At 51.5% G+C, this 18243-nt stretch overlaps 4 protein-coding genes across 4 annotated transcripts in view; 2 read left to right on the top strand and 2 right to left on the bottom strand.

The window, feature by feature from the left end:
• Positions 1-51: 51 nt before the first annotated feature.
• Positions 52-3213, top strand: Nup44A (nuclear pore complex protein Nup44A). Its single transcript, XM_003747369.3, has 5 exons — positions 52-371; positions 877-1042; positions 1141-1310; positions 1431-1621; positions 2920-3213. The coding sequence occupies exons 1-5, from the start codon at positions 156-158 to the stop codon at positions 3176-3178; spliced, it is 1002 nt and encodes a 333-aa protein (XP_003747417.1). The 5' UTR covers positions 52-155; the 3' UTR covers positions 3179-3213.
• Positions 3214-3840: 627 nt separating this feature from the next.
• gry (trafficking protein particle complex subunit 11 gry) lies at positions 3841-10332 on the top strand. The gene is made up of 20 exons (XM_029112589.1): positions 3841-3858; positions 4705-4917; positions 5021-5208; positions 5322-5489; positions 5600-5773; positions 5926-6022; positions 6108-6234; positions 6358-6510; positions 6584-6777; positions 7031-7109; positions 7223-7423; positions 7536-7711; positions 7843-7989; positions 8068-8187; positions 8454-8644; positions 8743-9178; positions 9291-9426; positions 9533-9686; positions 9811-10027; positions 10126-10332. Exons 1-20 carry the CDS (start codon positions 3841-3843, stop codon positions 10330-10332), a joined length of 3396 nt encoding a protein of 1131 aa, XP_028968422.1.
• A 180-nt stretch (positions 10333-10512) lies between these two features.
• Positions 10513-12205, bottom strand: LOC100897356 (uncharacterized). The gene is made up of 5 exons (XM_018641015.1): positions 11948-12205; positions 11562-11874; positions 11229-11438; positions 10970-11145; positions 10513-10791 (listed from the first exon to the last, which is right to left on the bottom strand). Exons 1-5 carry the CDS (start codon positions 12203-12205, stop codon positions 10513-10515), a joined length of 1236 nt encoding a protein of 411 aa, XP_018496531.1.
• A 5188-nt stretch (positions 12206-17393) lies between these two features.
• LOC108864794 (cytochrome P450 3A29) overlaps positions 17394-18243 on the bottom strand; it is a 2971-nt gene continuing 2121 nt past the window's right edge. The window contains 2 exon segments of the mRNA XM_029112590.1: positions 17394-18200; positions 18202-18234. Of these exon segments, the coding sequence (XP_028968423.1) occupies positions 17394-18200; positions 18202-18234 (840 nt within the window).

The raw sequence follows: 18243 nt of genomic DNA on the forward strand, positions 1-18243 counted from the left end.
ACTGCTGAGTACTGGGTACAGCAGCCGACACCACCACCGTTCTCTGTGTATCGGCGGCGGAATAGTCGGCGCTCTCTAGGAACACGAGCCCCTCTTGCTAGTCTCGTTCAGCTTTTTGAATTCTTGACAAGTTTTTCTCACCGCAACCAAGAATCATGGTGCTCGTCACTCCGATCGATGCCGATCACGCGGATCTCATCCACGACGTTGCTTTCGATTTTTACGGTAGGCGGCTCGCTACCTGCTCGTCAGACCAAAATGTGAAAATCTTCGATCTGCAAGCCGATGGTAACTGGCGATGCAGCGCTATCTTCAAAACACACTCAGGCAGTGTCTGGAAAGTCACTTGGGCTCATCCTGAGTTCGGGCAGGTCAGTACACGATGCTGTCAAGCTTTCGCTCATAGGTTCGGTATTGGCTTTTTGAATAGAATGCATTCTCAACGGCTTGCCAGAGTCCATGGTTCTGGATCTGGCGTAAAACGAGGCGTACGCTTCCAGTCCAGAGAATTCTAGGAAACTCGTGAAGATGCATCCCGTCCGATGCAAAATTCAATTTGCCAAAACACATCACTCTCTATATTGCGGTCCATCGATGGCGGATTTGGTGTCCCCATCGATTCGAATCAGCGTGAGAAATCGGCGCTAAGATAGATTAGGCTCTGCTGAGCGGGGATGATTCAAGCTGGGCAGACCTGTCGGAGCGTATTCGATCGATGCGGCGCCTCAGTAGGTACCTCTTCCCGTCACCTGAGTATTCAAGATTCCAGCACGGAAATGCGCCCATAATGACGACGACTAAATGGAGCTCCAGCTTCGGCGGTGGAGCGGGTCCAAGCGCTCATTTCGATTCATCCCAAGTCGACTCGAATTCCAGGTCGTTGCGACGTGCTCCCACGATAGGACAGCGGCTATTTGGGAGGAGTCCCCGAACGGTAAATGGTCGCGGAAGGCGAACATTGTCTGCGCCCAGGCAACTCTTAAAGACATCAAATTCGCCCCGAAACATCTCGGCTTGCAGCTGGCAACCTGTTCCGAGGACTGTGAGTAGCGATCAATCTCCTTCTCCCGAGAATAAGGGTAGCTCCAAAGCTCCGGTCCTAGCAGGAAGACAATAACAGCTCGCATCCGTTACATCTAGCTCGAGTCCGGATCTATGAGGCTCCCGATGTCATGAATCTGTCGACATGGCCTCTCCAGGGTGACATTGACTGCAAGATGCCTCTCAGTTGTCTCACATGGCACTCGAATGCGAATCCCCCGCTCCTCGCGATCGGTAGCGATGACACGACCAACAACTCGTCGGCGAAGGTCTGTTCATTTTCTGTTTCAGACTCTCCTGTCCAAGCCACGGCTTCGATCCCCACGGCTGGTGTTTTTACTCGGCCTATCGAATGATAATTATAATAATCATCGTCCATCGGCTTCCAGGTCCATTTTTACGAATACAATGAAGGAACCAGAACCTGGACTCGTCTCGATTCAGTATGCGTCACGGATCCCGTGCACGATATGGCATTCGCGCCTAATATGGGTCGGAGCTTCGATCTTGTGGGTATTGCGTCCAAGGACGTCAAACTCATTTCCGTGACGAGGAGCAGCAGTGGTCAGATGGAAACGAGGTGAGTTGTACTCCGGGGTGATACTTATGATTTGGTCCCGAGATTTGGGATCGTGTGCGCTAACCCTGTTCCGCACGGCCCGTCGATTAGTTCTCGGATATGTCAGAGAAAGCCGGCAAACATAGAAGCATCGAGGTTTTTTTACAAAAATTTATTGAATCCTTCTCTCGAGGGAGCATTTCAATGAAGCCGATCGAAGCCGGAGAAGTAGGGAGCTCGTAGCTTGTCTTCACCGTATGATCCACATCTGATGCGGTCGCGGTTCGTTCCATACGGGCGACCACATGTTGGACAAGCACCTTGAATGGAGAGCCCTGAATGAAGAGCCCTCTCAGTTCAGCCTATTGAGTCATTCAGCGGATTGACCGTAACAGAGATCGACTTTCATAGGTTTCAAGGCGAGAGCACTCACTAAAATGGCAGCAGGTCACGGGCGTGCACGCTTTGCTCGCGTACGAGGCTTCCGATGCGCATTCTCTATGGGCATATGAAATCGGAGTCCCGTGGATTGTACGCACGTTTCTCGCGTCGTATCTCCCACAGGGCAAAGTCCAGATTTCGAACTGTACATGGCTGTCGTTAGCTAGGAAGGGTGTCTCGCCTTCCGCCATCACGATTGATTTCTGGTGCACGAAGACCTCTTTATGGTTGTCGTTGCGAACCACAAAGCCGAAATGCCTGTCGGCGTTGAACCTGCGGGATAAAATTTGGGTTATCCTCAAATATTTTGATAATACTCGATGGGGACGTAACCACGGAACGACTTCCCGGGAAGACCGGGGATCGCAACGGCGCGGCACTGGGAAACAGAGGCATGGCAGTACCATTTGACCACGCCGCGTACGTCTTTGGCTATCAATCGGACCCTCGGGGGATCTGGATCCGGGGGAACATCATCATGGGAAGACACACAAGAGCGTCCCGGGTCGGAGAGATCTTTCCCGGGACTCTCCAACGAGCTGGGTGGATCACGTCCCAGCGTATCTCCTCCTCCCTGCTCGCTTTCTCGAGAGGACATCGAAAACTCCGAGGGTTGGGTGCCTCAGTCGAGCTTCTTCGCCGACAGACAGCTGATGACGTCCAACCGTCGACAACCAATCCTACCGAGCACTTTGTTTTTTTCGGCAACTTAATTCGTAAGCACCGAAATCGACTTTGACGTCGATTCGAACATCGGCGTGGATCACTCATTCATGGGTCATGTGGTTCCGAATGATCAGAAAATCGATTCTTTAGCAAGCAGAAAATTTTAGTTTTCGATTTATGAGTAGCGACTAGAAAACCTCGATTCTTTTCAGGATGATTGGCGAGTTCAGTGAACATAACAATCATGTCTGGAGAATCTCGTGGAATATTTTCGGGACGGTTCTCGCCACCTCCGGCAATGATGGATACGTTCGATTGTGGAAATCGAACTATGCTCAACAGTGGAAATGTATCGTGACAGTGAACGGTTCCGGACAACAAGTTGACACAGAGAGCGGCTTCGTTCACGCCGGCAACTCGATAGCCTACTCTAACGCAGCTCTCAGTAAACCAGTGTCTTTGCAGTACTAGAAATCTCTTGCGGTTCGCGTTGCGAATGATGCCCTCTGGAGTGAACAATGCTTAGTTAGCTCACAAGGCGGGTCAGATCAATGCCTGTCACGAGGGCGTAAGAAATTGAGGGAATCATCAGATCATGTTCTGATAAAAACCTCCCTCATTCCAAGTACATGTACAAAAATTGTAAATAAATTCTTCAATCGATGGACACCGTCTCCCTCGGTCGATGGGGCTCTCACGAGTCACGAACGTGCAGAGATTCCGCCTCATAAGAAGGTTGGGGAGTGGAAAATTATGTCGGCTCATCGGCTGGCCTGATCAGGGCGGAAGCCACAATCCGATCAGCTCTATTCCTGTTTGCGTCTCGTTTCTTTCTTCGCATTTCTCCGAGCATGTATCTCTAACCAAGTTTCCCCTTTCAAATCTCGTAGGCTCCCTCAGATTTCAAGAACACTAGCAATAAGGTCAGAAAAGTTCGTGCCCTTCCCCTTCCCCTTTTGTTTCGAGATCATAGTTCATTCCAGCTTCCGTCCGACCAGTATCCGAGGTACTGGACACCCTCCATATCAACATGTTTTTCGACGAAAAATAACTTTCGGAAGGAGCTGTCGGCCTTTCCTCACCCCTCGGAGATGGGGAGCTCCTTGCTCACTACTGACTATTAGGCACACCGAATGTATTTTTCTCTCACGGTGTGCCAACTCCCCTGATTTAGCAATAAGCTCTTTCGGTTAGCTCTGGAAAGCTACGGAGTCCCGGCACTGAAGGGACGAATCGGGTGATCTCTGATCCGGTGTTCAGGTTAGGACTTGGGCACCGCATTCGATCAGGATTACGGTTCGTAGCCCGCCCGCTTTCACTCTTATTTTCAGTACAGGATCATCGAGATCGACGTCCCTTTTCCCCATCGACAGACTAAGTTCTGGCGGCGCGTGACCACGCCGTATATCTTCTCACATATCCCATAGAGCCATACGTACGACCGTACGCTACCGTGCGCACGTTTAGGCGAAGCCACGACATATTTTACCGCCCAAATTAGCAGACGGCAACGAAGGCTTTCTGTTTACAAACACTAGAGCTCGAGGATCCATCCAGCTGTCCCGGCTCTCCGAATCTGTCTGACAGATGAGAAGTCGGCCGGCTCTCTGGGGAGATTTATGACAGCGTCGCGATAAAATTCTGAGACTGCAAAACAGAACAGGTATCTCGGTTCTCTGCTCGACAACAAAGTTAGAAGCCTGATGTTCTCTCGTGCGCATAGGAATCGCATCGCAGAAAGTTCCAATTATTGTGGAAGAGGGAGTTCTTCAAGGTTGTCCTTGCTCTCAGTTCCCGGGAAACTCGTTGCCTTTCCATTTTTCCCCGATTTTCGGCGAGTTATGTGACTTATCCCTGTGTAATTCCTGCTTCTTCGAGAGTAGGATCTCCTCATCACGGTTCACTGTGACTTCATTCCTGGGGCAGCAGCGGCTCCCATCGTAAATTTCGGACGAGACGTTCCCGGAGGGAAGGCTCCCTCTCTGATTCAGGGGTAGCTCCAACCGCGGCCAGCGATGGACGTCGGGAGTGTTCCTGTGGAGCTGACGACTCGACCCCGTGCGAATGTGGCTTTCTGCGGTCTGGATCTCGGTAAACCAGAACATCAGACAGTATGGGAAGCTTTTACTGAATCGCGGGGCTCTGAGCGCGAGTTCCTGCGATTCACCAACTACGACTTGAGCCACGTTTTCCCTCAAGCGAAGACAAAGGTGAGTACCCACACCCACCCACGAGCTCATCCCCTAGCTTGGTTCAGTGAGACTTCGTATCCTCTCCGGGACATCATTGAAATCCAATTGAATTTTTCTCTAGCGGACATCTTATGAAGCCTACGTAGAGCGAGGAATTCTCAAATCGAACTGGCTCCACAAGCACACGAAGCTTATTCCTGCCGTCGGGGTGTATTTCTTCGATCTTGACTGGGATGAAGGTGATTTCACAACGCTCAAGGATCAGTGCGCCCGGGAGCTCTTGCAGTTCAAGAAGAATCTTTCCGGCAGGTTCGTCTGACAGAGTGGATCCTCGTTCTGAACCGAGTATGAGTGCGGGAGCTCGAAAATATTCACATGAACTCGGAGAGCAACCGATAATAAGAATGATATCTATATTCCAGAGACAGCAGATTATGTCTAGTTTTGGTCCAGCGAAGGGCCAGCTCGCCGGTGAACGACAACAAACTGGCTGCAGAGAGAGCTCATGATTTGACTCAGGCCTGCGAGATACCGCTGAAATCCCTCTTCGTTCTTCAATACACCGAACATCTCCTTGGCTTCGTCATGAGGTTTGTGGGCACTGACTGAATGACGAGCGTTCAAAAGATCTGCGCTGTCTCATCATGCTGCGTAGATGATTGGTATCCGAACGGTAACTCTAAGCAAGCGATCATTTCAGGCTCGAGACAGCTATAATGGATATGGCGAAATCTTACTACTCGGGAGAGTACAGGAGACTCTCGGCTCAGAACCAACTGTTGACCAAAGGCTCGCATCAGTTACTTTTCATCAGGCATCATTTCAAGATGGGAACCTTCCAGGAATTAAAACAAGATCTAACTGCGGCGGGAAAGTGAGTTCTCCGAAATCAGTTGGGAGTTTCCGAGACGAGGTGTACAGATCCATGGAGCACGAATCGAAAGCTACGCTGCCCGATCTCGTTCCCCGTGGGAAAGTCGACTTGAGGAGCTCTATGTAGAGACACTCAATCTGCTTCTCCTTCAGGCACTATAAACAGGCATATACCTTCCTCGCCGAGCTTCGGGCGACCGATCCGAATTTACTTGAAGTGAAAACGGTCGCGGGAATAATTAATTACAAGGTCAGTCTCGTTTGATAGAGAACTCCAGGAGTTGCGTAGGGAGCTTCTTCATACGATGCTCATAGCATCGATTGCGTTTTTCCAGATATGCCAGCTCCTATTTGAGCAGAACTCGCCCCTCGATGCTATCCATCAGCTTCGGCGTCACATTGAGAACTTCAAGACCTCGGTCGGACCTGCCGCACTCGCTTTCGAACACTACGCATGGCTGAGTCAGTCTCAATCTCTTTGCGTGTTAGGATCACATAAGAAACTCTTGAGCCTCGAGACCGATATTTTCCCTTGGTGATTCCTTCACACGCTACCTTCGGACTGACTGACCGATTTTTTCCCAGGCAGGCAGAATTCTCTCTTCGGGGACCTATTCGACCTCGCTGTTCGACGGGGCCTGGTGCCAATTCAAACGCAACATCCCGGTTTCTACTACTTGTCGGCCGCTCAGCATGCACTTCTCCGGAAAAAAGCGGCTCAGCAGCTTTGCCAGGCGAGTTTTTCCCTTCCGAGTCGCCCTCCTTCGGGATGCTGCTTCGTCAATCATTCGGTGGAATCGAACTCGGTCAGTGACATTATTCTCCCGACGGCAGGACGCCCCAGACATCCCGGAACCCGATCCCCTCATCGATGCAGGAAGCGTACCATATTACGGACAAAGGCCGTGGCGGGCGGCTGTCGCTAAGGGAGAAGCTCCGGACCCACAATTGGAGGAAATCGCAATCAAAGCGTTGCAGTATCACGAGAAACACACCAATCAGTCTGTAGGTTCACTAAGCGAAATCGAAGTCTCTGGAGTTGCCGAGCCAAATATAAGGTTCTTAAAACCTGATGGAGTTTGCTGGGACCTAGTGGCGCCTGTCGGTCAGAGCGCGCCGAGTTTGAATATTTATCTTTACGATAAATATCGTTGCGACGACTTCACTTCCTACCGGGTCATCGAGTAGACAACACGCGTTCTTTTTCCCTTTGTATCTCATCTCACCCCAGGACCTAACAGAGTTTTCCTTTATGCAGAACATCATCATCCCCCTCTTGAGTGGTGCGGTGTCCCAGTTCAAAAAATACAGAGGACCGAGGCACAAGCGTCGCCAGAGTGAGTGCCGTCGCGATCGCGCTCGCCTCCACCGGATAATGTTATTCCGGAATCGAGGACGGAATCATGTTGGCGGAAGCGCGAACCTCACGAGCCGATCGTTATTTTTGCAGTGGTTCTGTTGGCCGAAGAATACATCGCGAACTCAGAACATGACAAGGCACTGTCTATCCTGATGCATGTTCTACTGGACTATCGGCAGGAACGCTGGCCATCCCTCCTGACAGAAATCTTAGCGACGGCTCTCCGGGCGGCTTACCTAGCGGCTAATCCGGTGCATTATCTCACCTTGGCTATCGAGTACATGTCCGCGTGTGAGTCACCGTCTTACGCAATGTATCTTGGAACTCCTGAGACGAGGATTCCTGCGGAGCCCCTGAAAAATTCTAGGTATCCCGTTATTCATCTCACGACGATCCTTTCCAGGGACTGATTGTTCCCGTGAACTCCGGGATTCTCTCCTGAACGATGTTGCGCGGATTCTCGACGGCCAGATTCCGACGAAGCCCTTCGCCGACTTAGAAGACAAGAGTTCTCTGTGGACCGACAAATTGCAGACGGCCCTGAAACCTGATTGCCCGGTCGTTCTCGATATGGACAAGGTAAAGATTCGAGAAGATATTCGAACAATTAGTCAATCGATCAGGTATCCTATACGAATCAATTCCGTACAATTTCTCGAGGGACTCCCGTGCGGGCAAGTCGCATCGAATCCATCTCTTTTCCTTCCCAGCTACGCTCCTGCATACATTGCAAAGCGTATTTCAAGTCTCCGACGTACTCCTCGGACGAAACTATCCAGCTCCTCGTGTACGTTCGATCAGAATTGAACCTGGATATCAATTTCGTCTCCAACTTTAGCGTGCATTTCAACCACAATGTAAGTCGATCTGAAGAGTTCAGCGATGGAGAAGCGCGATTCGATGCTGGGCTTGTCACCGATAAACTTCCCTCGCAGGTGTACGACAGTCAGTGCGCTGTGACAGATCCCAGAGTTCTGGGACTAGTCGCGGGCAGGACGCACACATTCAACTTCACTTTCCCGGCTAATCAACAGCATGTCGGAGGTCAGATCAAGGTAAGACCTTGCACGAAATTCCTCGAGGGCTCCGACCCGGGAGGAGGCTCGCTCTGAGAAATATCGGATTATGCTTCAATATGAGCACTTATGACTATGATTAAGGCTGGGAATAATTCACGGCATTTTTCCCGAAAATTCACGGCAATTTTCACCCCCCATTGACTTCCTATGGAGGATCGCCTGAAAATACCGTGAAAATTCACGGCTTTTGGCGCGATCGCGTCAACTTCCCAGCCCTGACTATGATTATCCATTTCTCGCAGGTCGTCGGCGTCTCAATGATTTTAGGCAATCAAAACTGGTCGGGAACGGCCCCGAAGCCGCTGGTGATGTTGAAATGGTCGGCAGCGTCCTTAGGTACACAGTTCTTCAAACTGGCTTGGGATCCGATCCCTCAGAAGAAGACCGAACGGGAATCGAGCTTCATGGAGTTGCCTCATCGGCTCTCTGCCACGTGAGTTTTCGAACGCGTGTCGTCGTCAGATCAGCTCCGTATATCCAGGAGAGGGATCTTCCTGCAGAACTCACCGAGAGGAACTTTTTTCCCCGCAGCATCGCGCATCGCCCCGCTCGCATGAGCCTGAAATGGTCTCTAGAAGGCCCCGCGCTCTGCGAGGAACTGCTACCGCTGAAAATTGAATTGACCAACAATGAGTCCGGAGACATCGGCAACGTCCAGGCGACTATAACCACGACATCAGCGGGAACAAACTTCACTCTCGATCCGAATCTCGCAGCGGATCGGCCGTCTCTCACCGTAGACATTCCCCCGATCCGGTCGGGCTCTAGTCAATCCGTCAGCGTCTTGGTCCGCTCGACGGAGGTCGGAACGAAAGACGTCGACTTGACGATTTACTATGAAACCTCTCTAAATGTAGAATCCGAAGGAAAGAACGTCCTGTGCAAGTGTCACCGACACGACGTCATGAAACTGAGCGTGGAGAGAGCCTTCGATTTGGGAGGCTTCCTCCTGAGTAGAAAAGTAAGCGTGGGACGGATGCGTTTCCAGAGTTCCTATTCCGGGTCGGAGCCTGAGTTTGCGGGCTGGGCAGCTCCCCGGGAGAGGTAAATGACATTCATCGCTTCGATTCCAGTTCGAGCCGATCAGTAAGATCCGCGCGGGCGAACCATTCATCCTGGCGGTGGATATTTCTAGCCGTTCCGAATGTGGACATGGTCTAGAACTTGGGGAGTGTGCCGTAGAGTTGGGTTCGAACGTCAAGTCCATTGGAAACTGTGAGTACCGGCAGTCATGTGACGAGCCTTGTCGGAACTCTGACCTTGAGCAGGAATCGCCCTCCTCAGCGAGGGTACGGAGTTCTCGAATATGATCCGAACCCAGCGAACCACGTCGATTCCCTTCCAGGCTCCTCTCAAGTTTTAGGAGTCCAGCTCCTGAAAGGAGAAACAGCGCGAGATTGCTATTTCCTGCAAGCGGACAACCCGACGGAAACCGAAGTTACCTCACTCGGAGTTTTCCGTTACAAATGGAAAAGGTGTGTGGAGGCCTGAGTGCCTATCCTGCTATGAGCAATCACGTCGTGAGTGGGAAATAAGGAAGAATCCGCCACATGTTTCTTGGACGAGCTTCCCCTCCTCATTGTTCTTGACCGTTTCAAGGGAGACCTACCAACATTGGAACGAAGGGCGTTTCATTCTTCCATCTCCTATCGTTTTGACGTGCCCGATATCGCTCAACCTTCGAACTCCACCTCATGCGCGAGTCCGCACGCCTCTGCCGGTGCAGTATTCATTGTTGAATCGAAGCGACCGAATCCAGGAAATTAACCTGCAGATGAACTCTTCCGAGGCTTTCATGTTCTCCGGCAGCAAACAGGTACTTAGCTGTCGGAATCCTCAATCAGACGATTTTCCGAACAAGTGGAGTTCCGGTGGATAATCATCATTCCATTGGATGCCTTGATTTCTCCACAGCTGTCGCTCCGGATCCCGCCGGGGAAAAAAGAGTTCTTGCAATACAACCTCTATCCGCTAGTGGCTGGATACGTGGCTCTGCCGAAACTTCATCTGCAACTCGATCCGGAAACCACACCTGTGGATCTGGATTCAATCGTCGACGAGATGCTGCCAGCCTACATTTTTGTGATGCCGCACGGCAAAGGAGCCAAGAGTCCCAGCTGATTTCAAGTCGTTATTCGAGAAAGCTGGACAGAAGTTGCAATAGAAACATTTTTCCGATATATTCCCCTGCGAAGTTTCTCCATATCTCGCATAGCATCATACAGGATGAGATGCCTCCGTCGAATAAATACGAGATCTGAAGTTTATTCACTCGGAGTCGCTTCAAATTCGCCATTCCGATCAAGTGTGCGCTCTCTCTAAGTTAATATCTTTACACAGATCGACGATGTCGGTGCTCAGGAAGTAGTCTACTGCGATGAAGTTCGAGTAAGTCCGTGCGTCCCTGTCGTGTCTGAACCAGGTCGAGATGTCAAAGTTGTCTCGGTGGGCAATGCCTCGGACGCCCCCACGATACTTGTCCGATATGACGGACCACGCGCCCTGCGCCGTTGTCTGAGCCATTGCGTTGAAGAACCATCTCTGGTGCTTCCACTGGATCTGACGATCCGTGATTATCCGCTGGAGAGAGGAAATCGATGTTTCTGTGAGACAACACTCCAATGCCAAGGCCCACAGATGTCGTCGACGGACCCGAAAAGAGCATCTGATGTCAGGGATCGGACCCCAGGATGATCGAAACGTATTCGCCATTCTGGGAGTGACTTGGCTGTCCACTTCATGCGGAGAAAGTGCGCACCTTGAGCTTATCCAGTTTGTCCGTGTTGCCCCAGATGTGTCGAATTCCTGAGTAGTATCGATCCTTGAGATCATCGTTCCGTTCGAAGGTCACGATCGCCCGTTTCCCTCCTTGGACGACATTTTCTAACGTAGCGAACGCTGGATATGTCCGGTCCTTCGTGTAGATATGATGACCTGCAAGAAGCGAGCAGCTTTATAGAGTCCGAGGACGGGACGAGAACACAAGATACGGACGGGGAATTCCCTTAGAAACCCACCTAGAACCTCAACTACAAGTTTCTCCAGGCCCCTGAAGGATGAAGAGTTCTTGAAGCCCGAGGGGAACTCATGGAAATCCACGAAAACGACCTCATTTGGGAACAGGTCCAAGAAACTCCTGACATCCTCGAGAATAGACTTGACGCTATTTTTCGTGGGGAAACGATGGTGGTAAATCCAGTAGTCGAATCCCTCGTATGCGGAACTCGCTGCAGGGGAAATCGAAGGTCGATGGCATGAGATTATTGGTTTCGCTCGCCCCCTACGCCGAATATTCGACGCCGTTTTGTGGAGCTCATCCCGGAAGTTGGCCCCTGCGATGAAGCAATTACCGTTTTTTGTTGCTGCCGGCCGTAAGTCTAGAGCTCGGATCCCGTAGAGCAATTGCGTGAAAACGTCTTCTTCCTGGCAGTCCCGGTAGCGGTTTACGATATTTTGACCTTTGAATATTTTGTAAGCACCGGATTGGTGGGTGGAAGGTATGGCCATGTCGAACAACGCGAGCCTCCGAATCTCCGGCAGGAGCTCTTCCATCCAACGCGGCTGTACTCTCAGGCAACCTTCGACGACAACTCTGTTCAGAACCCTAATATTGCTGTAATAGGTGATGTTGCCCGTCGGGAAGCTGTCAGGTCGCCACCAGGTCTGCAAGGAGAGAATTCCAGCTGATGAGGGGGTCCGTTCCTGCTATCGATAATCGAGATCAGAAATATCTTACTGGATCAAATTTGAGGCCCGTCGGAACTTTGATCGAACCGAGATTCTCTTCAGCGATGGATTCTCGCAGGGGCAGCCTAGCGAGTTCCTTTGTGCGTCTCATATCCTCGTAGACGAAGAGAATTCCGTCTCTTTTCTCTGAATCCGTGAGACCGTGCACGACGACCGCGACCTCGCGAACTCTGGAGTTTTTGTCTCGGGGCTGACCGGCCGAGATGACGACCGAGAGCGAGGGTCTTCCCCAAGCATCTGTGGGCATCGCGAAAAAAAATTCCATGAGCCTGGTCCCTGAGGGCTTGCTTGCGATCCTGACGATCAGATTTCGCGCTCTATCGAGACCCCGAATCGGCGTCGGAATCGAATCGTCTCGAAGTAAACGTCGTACGAATACCGAATACTTTGCGACGATTTTTGGATTCGAGTCAGTCAGTGACGGAGCTCACTGACCGAGTGGAGTTTTCCGACGGGCTTCTGGGTGAGTCACTCGAATCTCTCGCGATTCCATCGGGGTGATATACGCAGTGCGAAGAAACAAGTCCCTCGTTCCAAGAATCGCCATGTTCCACAACGCTCCATTGCGAGATAGCTCGATCAAAAACTAGGTATTTCGCCGATACTACAATCTCCCCGCCCGTACTCTACCCGTATTCGTCATAATGACACTGAGTCATCACCTCCGAGAACTATCAGATGTAGAAGAATCGCGAGTGGGAAACAGCTCATTCTGGGAGAATATCGGGGCTCAACGACGCACTCGGCTCGATGGAACTCTGGTCACTTTTCAAAGGTGCGCTCACGCCATCGGCCTCCCCTGCGGCGCGGCGCAGAGCGAATCCCGAGTCCGTAGTCTCTCTGGAGAATTGTTCGACTCCGCGCACGGGGCGTGATGTGCGTCGCGGATCCACGAGTATCAGGAAACACGGCGAGAACTCGGCAAGCTTCGCGCGGATAGCCAAAATCGAGCCACAACGACACACAAACACAGAACCAGTCTCACTCAGTCACTCCCGAAAAGTGCGGCGACCACTACAACTATCGCCATAAGAGAGGGTTACAAGTAGCACCGGAAGCGACCCGGAACGCGAAAGAAAAGAGCGAAAACGCCGCAGAATACGTTCTTCTGGAAAGCCAGAACCGCTCCCTTGGAAACTCAAGCGAAGTCTCGACCGAGGAACACGCTGCACGCTGCTGCCTCTCAATTCTGGTTCACTTTCTGGGCCCGTGGATGCGCTCCATTGCGTGGTGATCGATTTGTCTGAAGCGACGCCGTCCGAACAAGAGAATAGAATTCGACGAACGCTGTCGATAGCGCCGAGACTGCCCCATCAGATCGAGTCGAACAGTCTGCGACCCTGATTTGCGAACTCCTGAGCTTGAATTTGCGGAAAGCTCAGGCTCTTCATATCTTTAGGGTAGCGCTCTCATCCGTTCGTGGCAAGCCTCTGCGTGGAGCTTTTCCAACAATGAACCCCTGGTTCAGATGACGCAAGCGAATGTGCTGATCCTCGTAATCCCTATCAGCTTTATATTCACACCCGAGCATTGTCGCTCCAGGGAGGTCACAGTCGACCTTTCATATTCACACATGGTCGCCATGAATCGGATGAATTAGATAGATGCGATCGTGCGAAATCACACAGCCCATCCGGACTTCCGAAGCTCCGATGATTGGCGGAGCTGAGGGCAGCGCTTCGCCCTTCACAGGGGACTTCGATCACTCGTCTGCTGTGTGAGTGAACCAAGAGAGCAATGAAGGAACCTTTCCGGAAACGGTGGTTTCCGCAGCGAGCACGTCGTGGTAGACAGGGTCGTCACTCTCCTTGCACTACCCCCTCTTCCGAAAGTTGTTCTGAGGCAGATGATCGACGCGATCAAGGTACAAGATCGCAGAGGCGGAATTCAGTAAAGAACAGGTGTGAGACGTCATTTGGGATTTGCTATTTCTTGAGGCGTCGGTTTCGTAATCGGACACCGGTGCTTCTCCCCGCCACTAGTGGTGGCCAAGTCGACGCGATCACTGGAACCATCAGAGGAATCACTTCGGGGAGAGATTCTTCTGCTGTCGCGATCGCTGCAAGCGTTGCTTAACTTTGTTTCTCGACGAACAATCACCTGAGTAAGCGCGCCTTACGGCCCACAATTGAGCACAGCGTTCTCTGGGGGGATGTGATTCTGGGAGAAGATGTTTCTACAACGAAATTTGAAGGTCGCGAAGAGCGGAATGGGAAGAGCTTCTGTTGCACGGAGTGGAGCCTCGCTCTTTCTCCGCACCCTTGGTCGGGTGAGTTCGCCGGCACGGGACGGACAACTGTAGTCTGCTAAGGCTCCAAATAACATTTGGACTTCAAGAAATTCTCGGCGAGATCCTGAGGCAGCACTCTCCCGATCTTGCACCATGATTCCGAAGAAGCTAAACTTTTCTAGGAATGATTCGTTCGCGGGTGCTCCCTGTCAAAGAGCACTCGCGAACGCCCACGGCGTTCGAACTGGAGCGGTCCAACCTGGATCGGCGATAAAGATTCGGTGATGACTCTGGTTGTGTCACCAGGGAGTCGCCCTCCACGTTTTCCGTCACGAGAAATGACTCACTCCGACTGCCGCACACGGAAACGGAAATTGAGTGAGTAGTATGACTATGGCATCAGCGATTGACAAACATGACGAAGAACCTCGGCGTCAGTTGGTACGGGAATGCTCCACGCACGCGGCCACAGGCAGGAGCCTACCAAGCAATTTTTTCGGGGGGGGGGGGCGAAACCGATATTGGGTGGGGGGGGTCCAAGGGTCCAAAATGGCTACCCGCTCGCATACTTGAGCATTACGGATGAAGATTTCGGCGGGTCCATGCACCCCTGGGACCCCCCTGGGTGAGCTACTGGCCATAGGAAGGTGTCCCTGGATTCTCTTGGTCAGCCAAGACTGCAGCGGACGCCGTCCTCAAGCTTCGAATCTATCCATGAATCGATACGCTCTTTGGAATGTTGTGAATAATCACGTTGAGAAACGGCCGGGGAGTTCCGACCGGCTAGGCTCACGGCCCGGGTTCTCGACGCATTCCCTCGCGGACAGTCGATATCACTGAAAAGCGAACAGATTTATTTCAATTTTCGGCCTCTTGCGCTTCCTACGAGGACGTCGCTGAAATCTGCGGGACTATCCGATGTGAGTGGACTTCTCGATGGCAGGAGTCGGGCAAACTGTTCGAAGAAGGGAAGGATAACGGTCGCTTGAGAATTTCCAGGCCCTGAAGAATAAGTGATCACCTCTCAAAGAATTCGAGGCCGGAACCCGGACATCCGGAAATCGGATGCTTCAAGCCCCTCAATTCACACCTCTTGGAATTGAGAATCACCTAGTTTTCGGGCATAACGGGAGAGCTCTCCCTCTCGAGAGCCGAATTAGAGTTCTCAACTCAGCCGACTCTTGCATGAATGTTTCTCTGATGATGGAGGGATCTCGCGGCAATGCAGAGCACCACCCGAGTCCCTCTGAGCGTGTCTCCGAATCTCTTCGGAGGAACAAAAGATGTCCAGTTCCGGAAGCTATCCGTCGCTTGGATAAGCGCTTGATCTATCGACAGCGCGGCACCGATGAGGACTCAGGTAGATAGTAGATGACTTTGATTCGGGTATGAGAAATACCACGCCATGGGCTCGCTCTGGAGGTCCCGCTCAGCGAGCTCCGGATTTTTCAGAAGGAGCATGTTGGGCACGGAAACCACGGGAGTTCGACGGGAGATGGGAGGTGACTCTGGGAAAACGATACTATGCCGCTCGGACAATCGATGAGGCTAACCTTCCCAGAAAATCTCAGAAAACCGCATTCGCAGATTTGAGCCCCGGTTTCGAAGGAGCTGCAAAACTCATAGGAGCCATAAACATTTTTCTAAGGACAGCCACTCGCCATCTATCCCCCACCTGGAGACAGACTGGGGTATTCTTTGTATGAGTCTCCGACGGAACCTCGAGCTTGCAGTAGGTCGATTTTACCCCTTTCGGCAGAGCCTATACCATAAAGGTCGAGTGATTCCCTCGTGAAGACATCTCCGCGAAGAACCGCTCCAAACTCGCCGATTGCGCCGTGTATGGACTCAGACGTCTCTCAATGCAGTCTCGTCCGCTGCGTCGTTGATAGGTCTTTCAGCTTTCGCAATGAACAGTGAAAGCTATCGATCAAGACCATCTGTGGGCAATCTGAAATGCGTTCTGATGTTTCAGGTAATCCTAGGGCCCTCATTTTGTGACCTTGTTCCCCGTCTTCCTATGGAGACATACAGGAAACTGAGAGGATACTTCTTGACGTCAGTTTGTTCACACCGAGGGACGTAGTAGTCTCATACATAGGATCATTATTTCACCTGTAATTTATTACTGCGCAGGGGGATTTGAACTTCGACTTTCGATTATTGAGCTCGGATTTTCAAGAGCACGAGTCTGGGTAGACTCGTCTGTATTTCCTTGATCACACATGGTTCGTTATGGATGAAGAAACGTTCAATAGATAGCGATCTATAGGGTTTTGTCTATCATGCATTTTACTCTCCCAGGTAGCGGGGTCGTCGGCACTGCAAATGATAATTCGGTCTTGACATCCAGCTGGTCTAAATGAGCGTCCGAGATACATATATGGGAATTAATGGCTTTGGGACGATCGTTGCTCGAGCTCGGACGGATGTCTCAGGTGGTCCCATCCAAGAGGTGGTCTCTGCAATGCTCCAGGTCCGAACGTAGCTCCTGGTATTGTTTTTGATGCGGATGTGTCAGCATTAGGAACTCACGGGAAGCTCGAGTTTTTACAGCGCGGATAAACCCATGCACCGCGTCGAAAACCTCAGTTGAAAGCGGCTACGACGACAGCGATCAAAACACAGACGCTCGCTCGCCGGACGGAGCCGTCGGCTCTAGCAGCTGAGAAGGAAAGCAGAGAATAAACAACATCGGCGCCGACCGCCGCCAACTTGGTTCAACGTAAAGCGGCTCCAGTCGGTGGTGACCGCGGAGCACGAGAGCGGCTGTCAAACGAGGAAGATCTGCGAGGAGCGGCAAAACACAGCCGTGTAAGGTTGACGCTTCTAGGCTCCGCGGTGTTAACTGCGGGAAAATTTCGACGGGGAACGCTGCGGCAGAGCGACGTGGAATACGCGTCGAGAACTCCACTACCCGAACGGCTTCGGATAGTTCGTCGGACTCACTGCGCTCGGAGAGCTGCGCGAACTTGCAGCCATCTGTCGAATATAGATTGAACATGACGTAATTGTTTCCGGTTCCAGAATATCTAACAGAGAAAAATTCCAGTCTCTCAATTTTCAAAAACTTTATTGGTTGGAGATTCCTGCCCCGACTGTACAACACATGGGCGCACTGATTTGTCGGGCTCGTTTCCCCGAAGCTCGCACGATCTGCGTTGAGTAAAAAATGTTGGCGTGTCAAAAGGGGTAGGTGCTCCGGTCAGACGTCCGGAAGGGAGGACTTTCTATCGGAGTCTCCTATCCGAGGAGTCACTCTCAGAACTAAAGGCTCTTCGGAGACGTTCGTAAAGTTCATCCCTCCCTTGAGCTTAAGGGATTTCGGAGTCGCCTCACAAGCTTCAAGTTTAACTTTTCTCAGCATGTTCGCCAACAGAACCTGCACGTTCATAGTTGCTAGCCGTCTTCCGACGCAGTTCTTGGGACCTTCTCCGAAAGTCAAGATTCCTTGGACAGCTGCATCTTGCGAGGTTCCTTTCAGGAAACGTTCCGGCATGAATTCCTCCGGTTCTGGAAAGAGCTCCGGGTCGAAGTGCATAGAGCGAATCGGCACTTCGACGATGGTTCCTGTCTTTATCGGCACTCCCGCAACAGTCGTATCTCTGTTGCAAATTCGGTCTATGAAAAACGAGAAGGGATAGAATCTCAACGACTCTTGGATGGTGGCGTCCAGGTATTTCATCTTCTGGACATCGTCATAATCGACATGGTCCCGGTCCCCCATGACTTGCTCGATTTCCTCCACGACCTTATCCTGAACTTCCGGATGGATCGTCATGAAAAAAGTTGTCATTTCAAGAGTAACGACCGTCGTGTCGACCCCTCCCAGATAAAAAATGAATGCCTGGGAGGTGAGAACATCATCAGTAATTATAGAGCTTGGATCTTCTCTCTGAGCGATCAGCAAATTGTCCAGAATGTCTGCGGTGCCGTTCTTGATCGTTTGATCGAGGTTTGCTCTCTTCTCGTCCAAGATTCGTTTTCCGAATTTATTGAAGAACTCCGAAGTAGCCTTTTGGAGGGAAGCCGGCGAAGGGACAGTACTTCAGCAG

This window comes from Galendromus occidentalis, unplaced genomic scaffold (assembly GCF_000255335.2).
Source record: "Galendromus occidentalis unplaced genomic scaffold, Mocc_1.1 scf7180000077517, whole genome shotgun sequence".
Classification (NCBI taxonomy): Eukaryota; Metazoa; Arthropoda; class Arachnida; order Mesostigmata; family Phytoseiidae; genus Galendromus; species Galendromus occidentalis.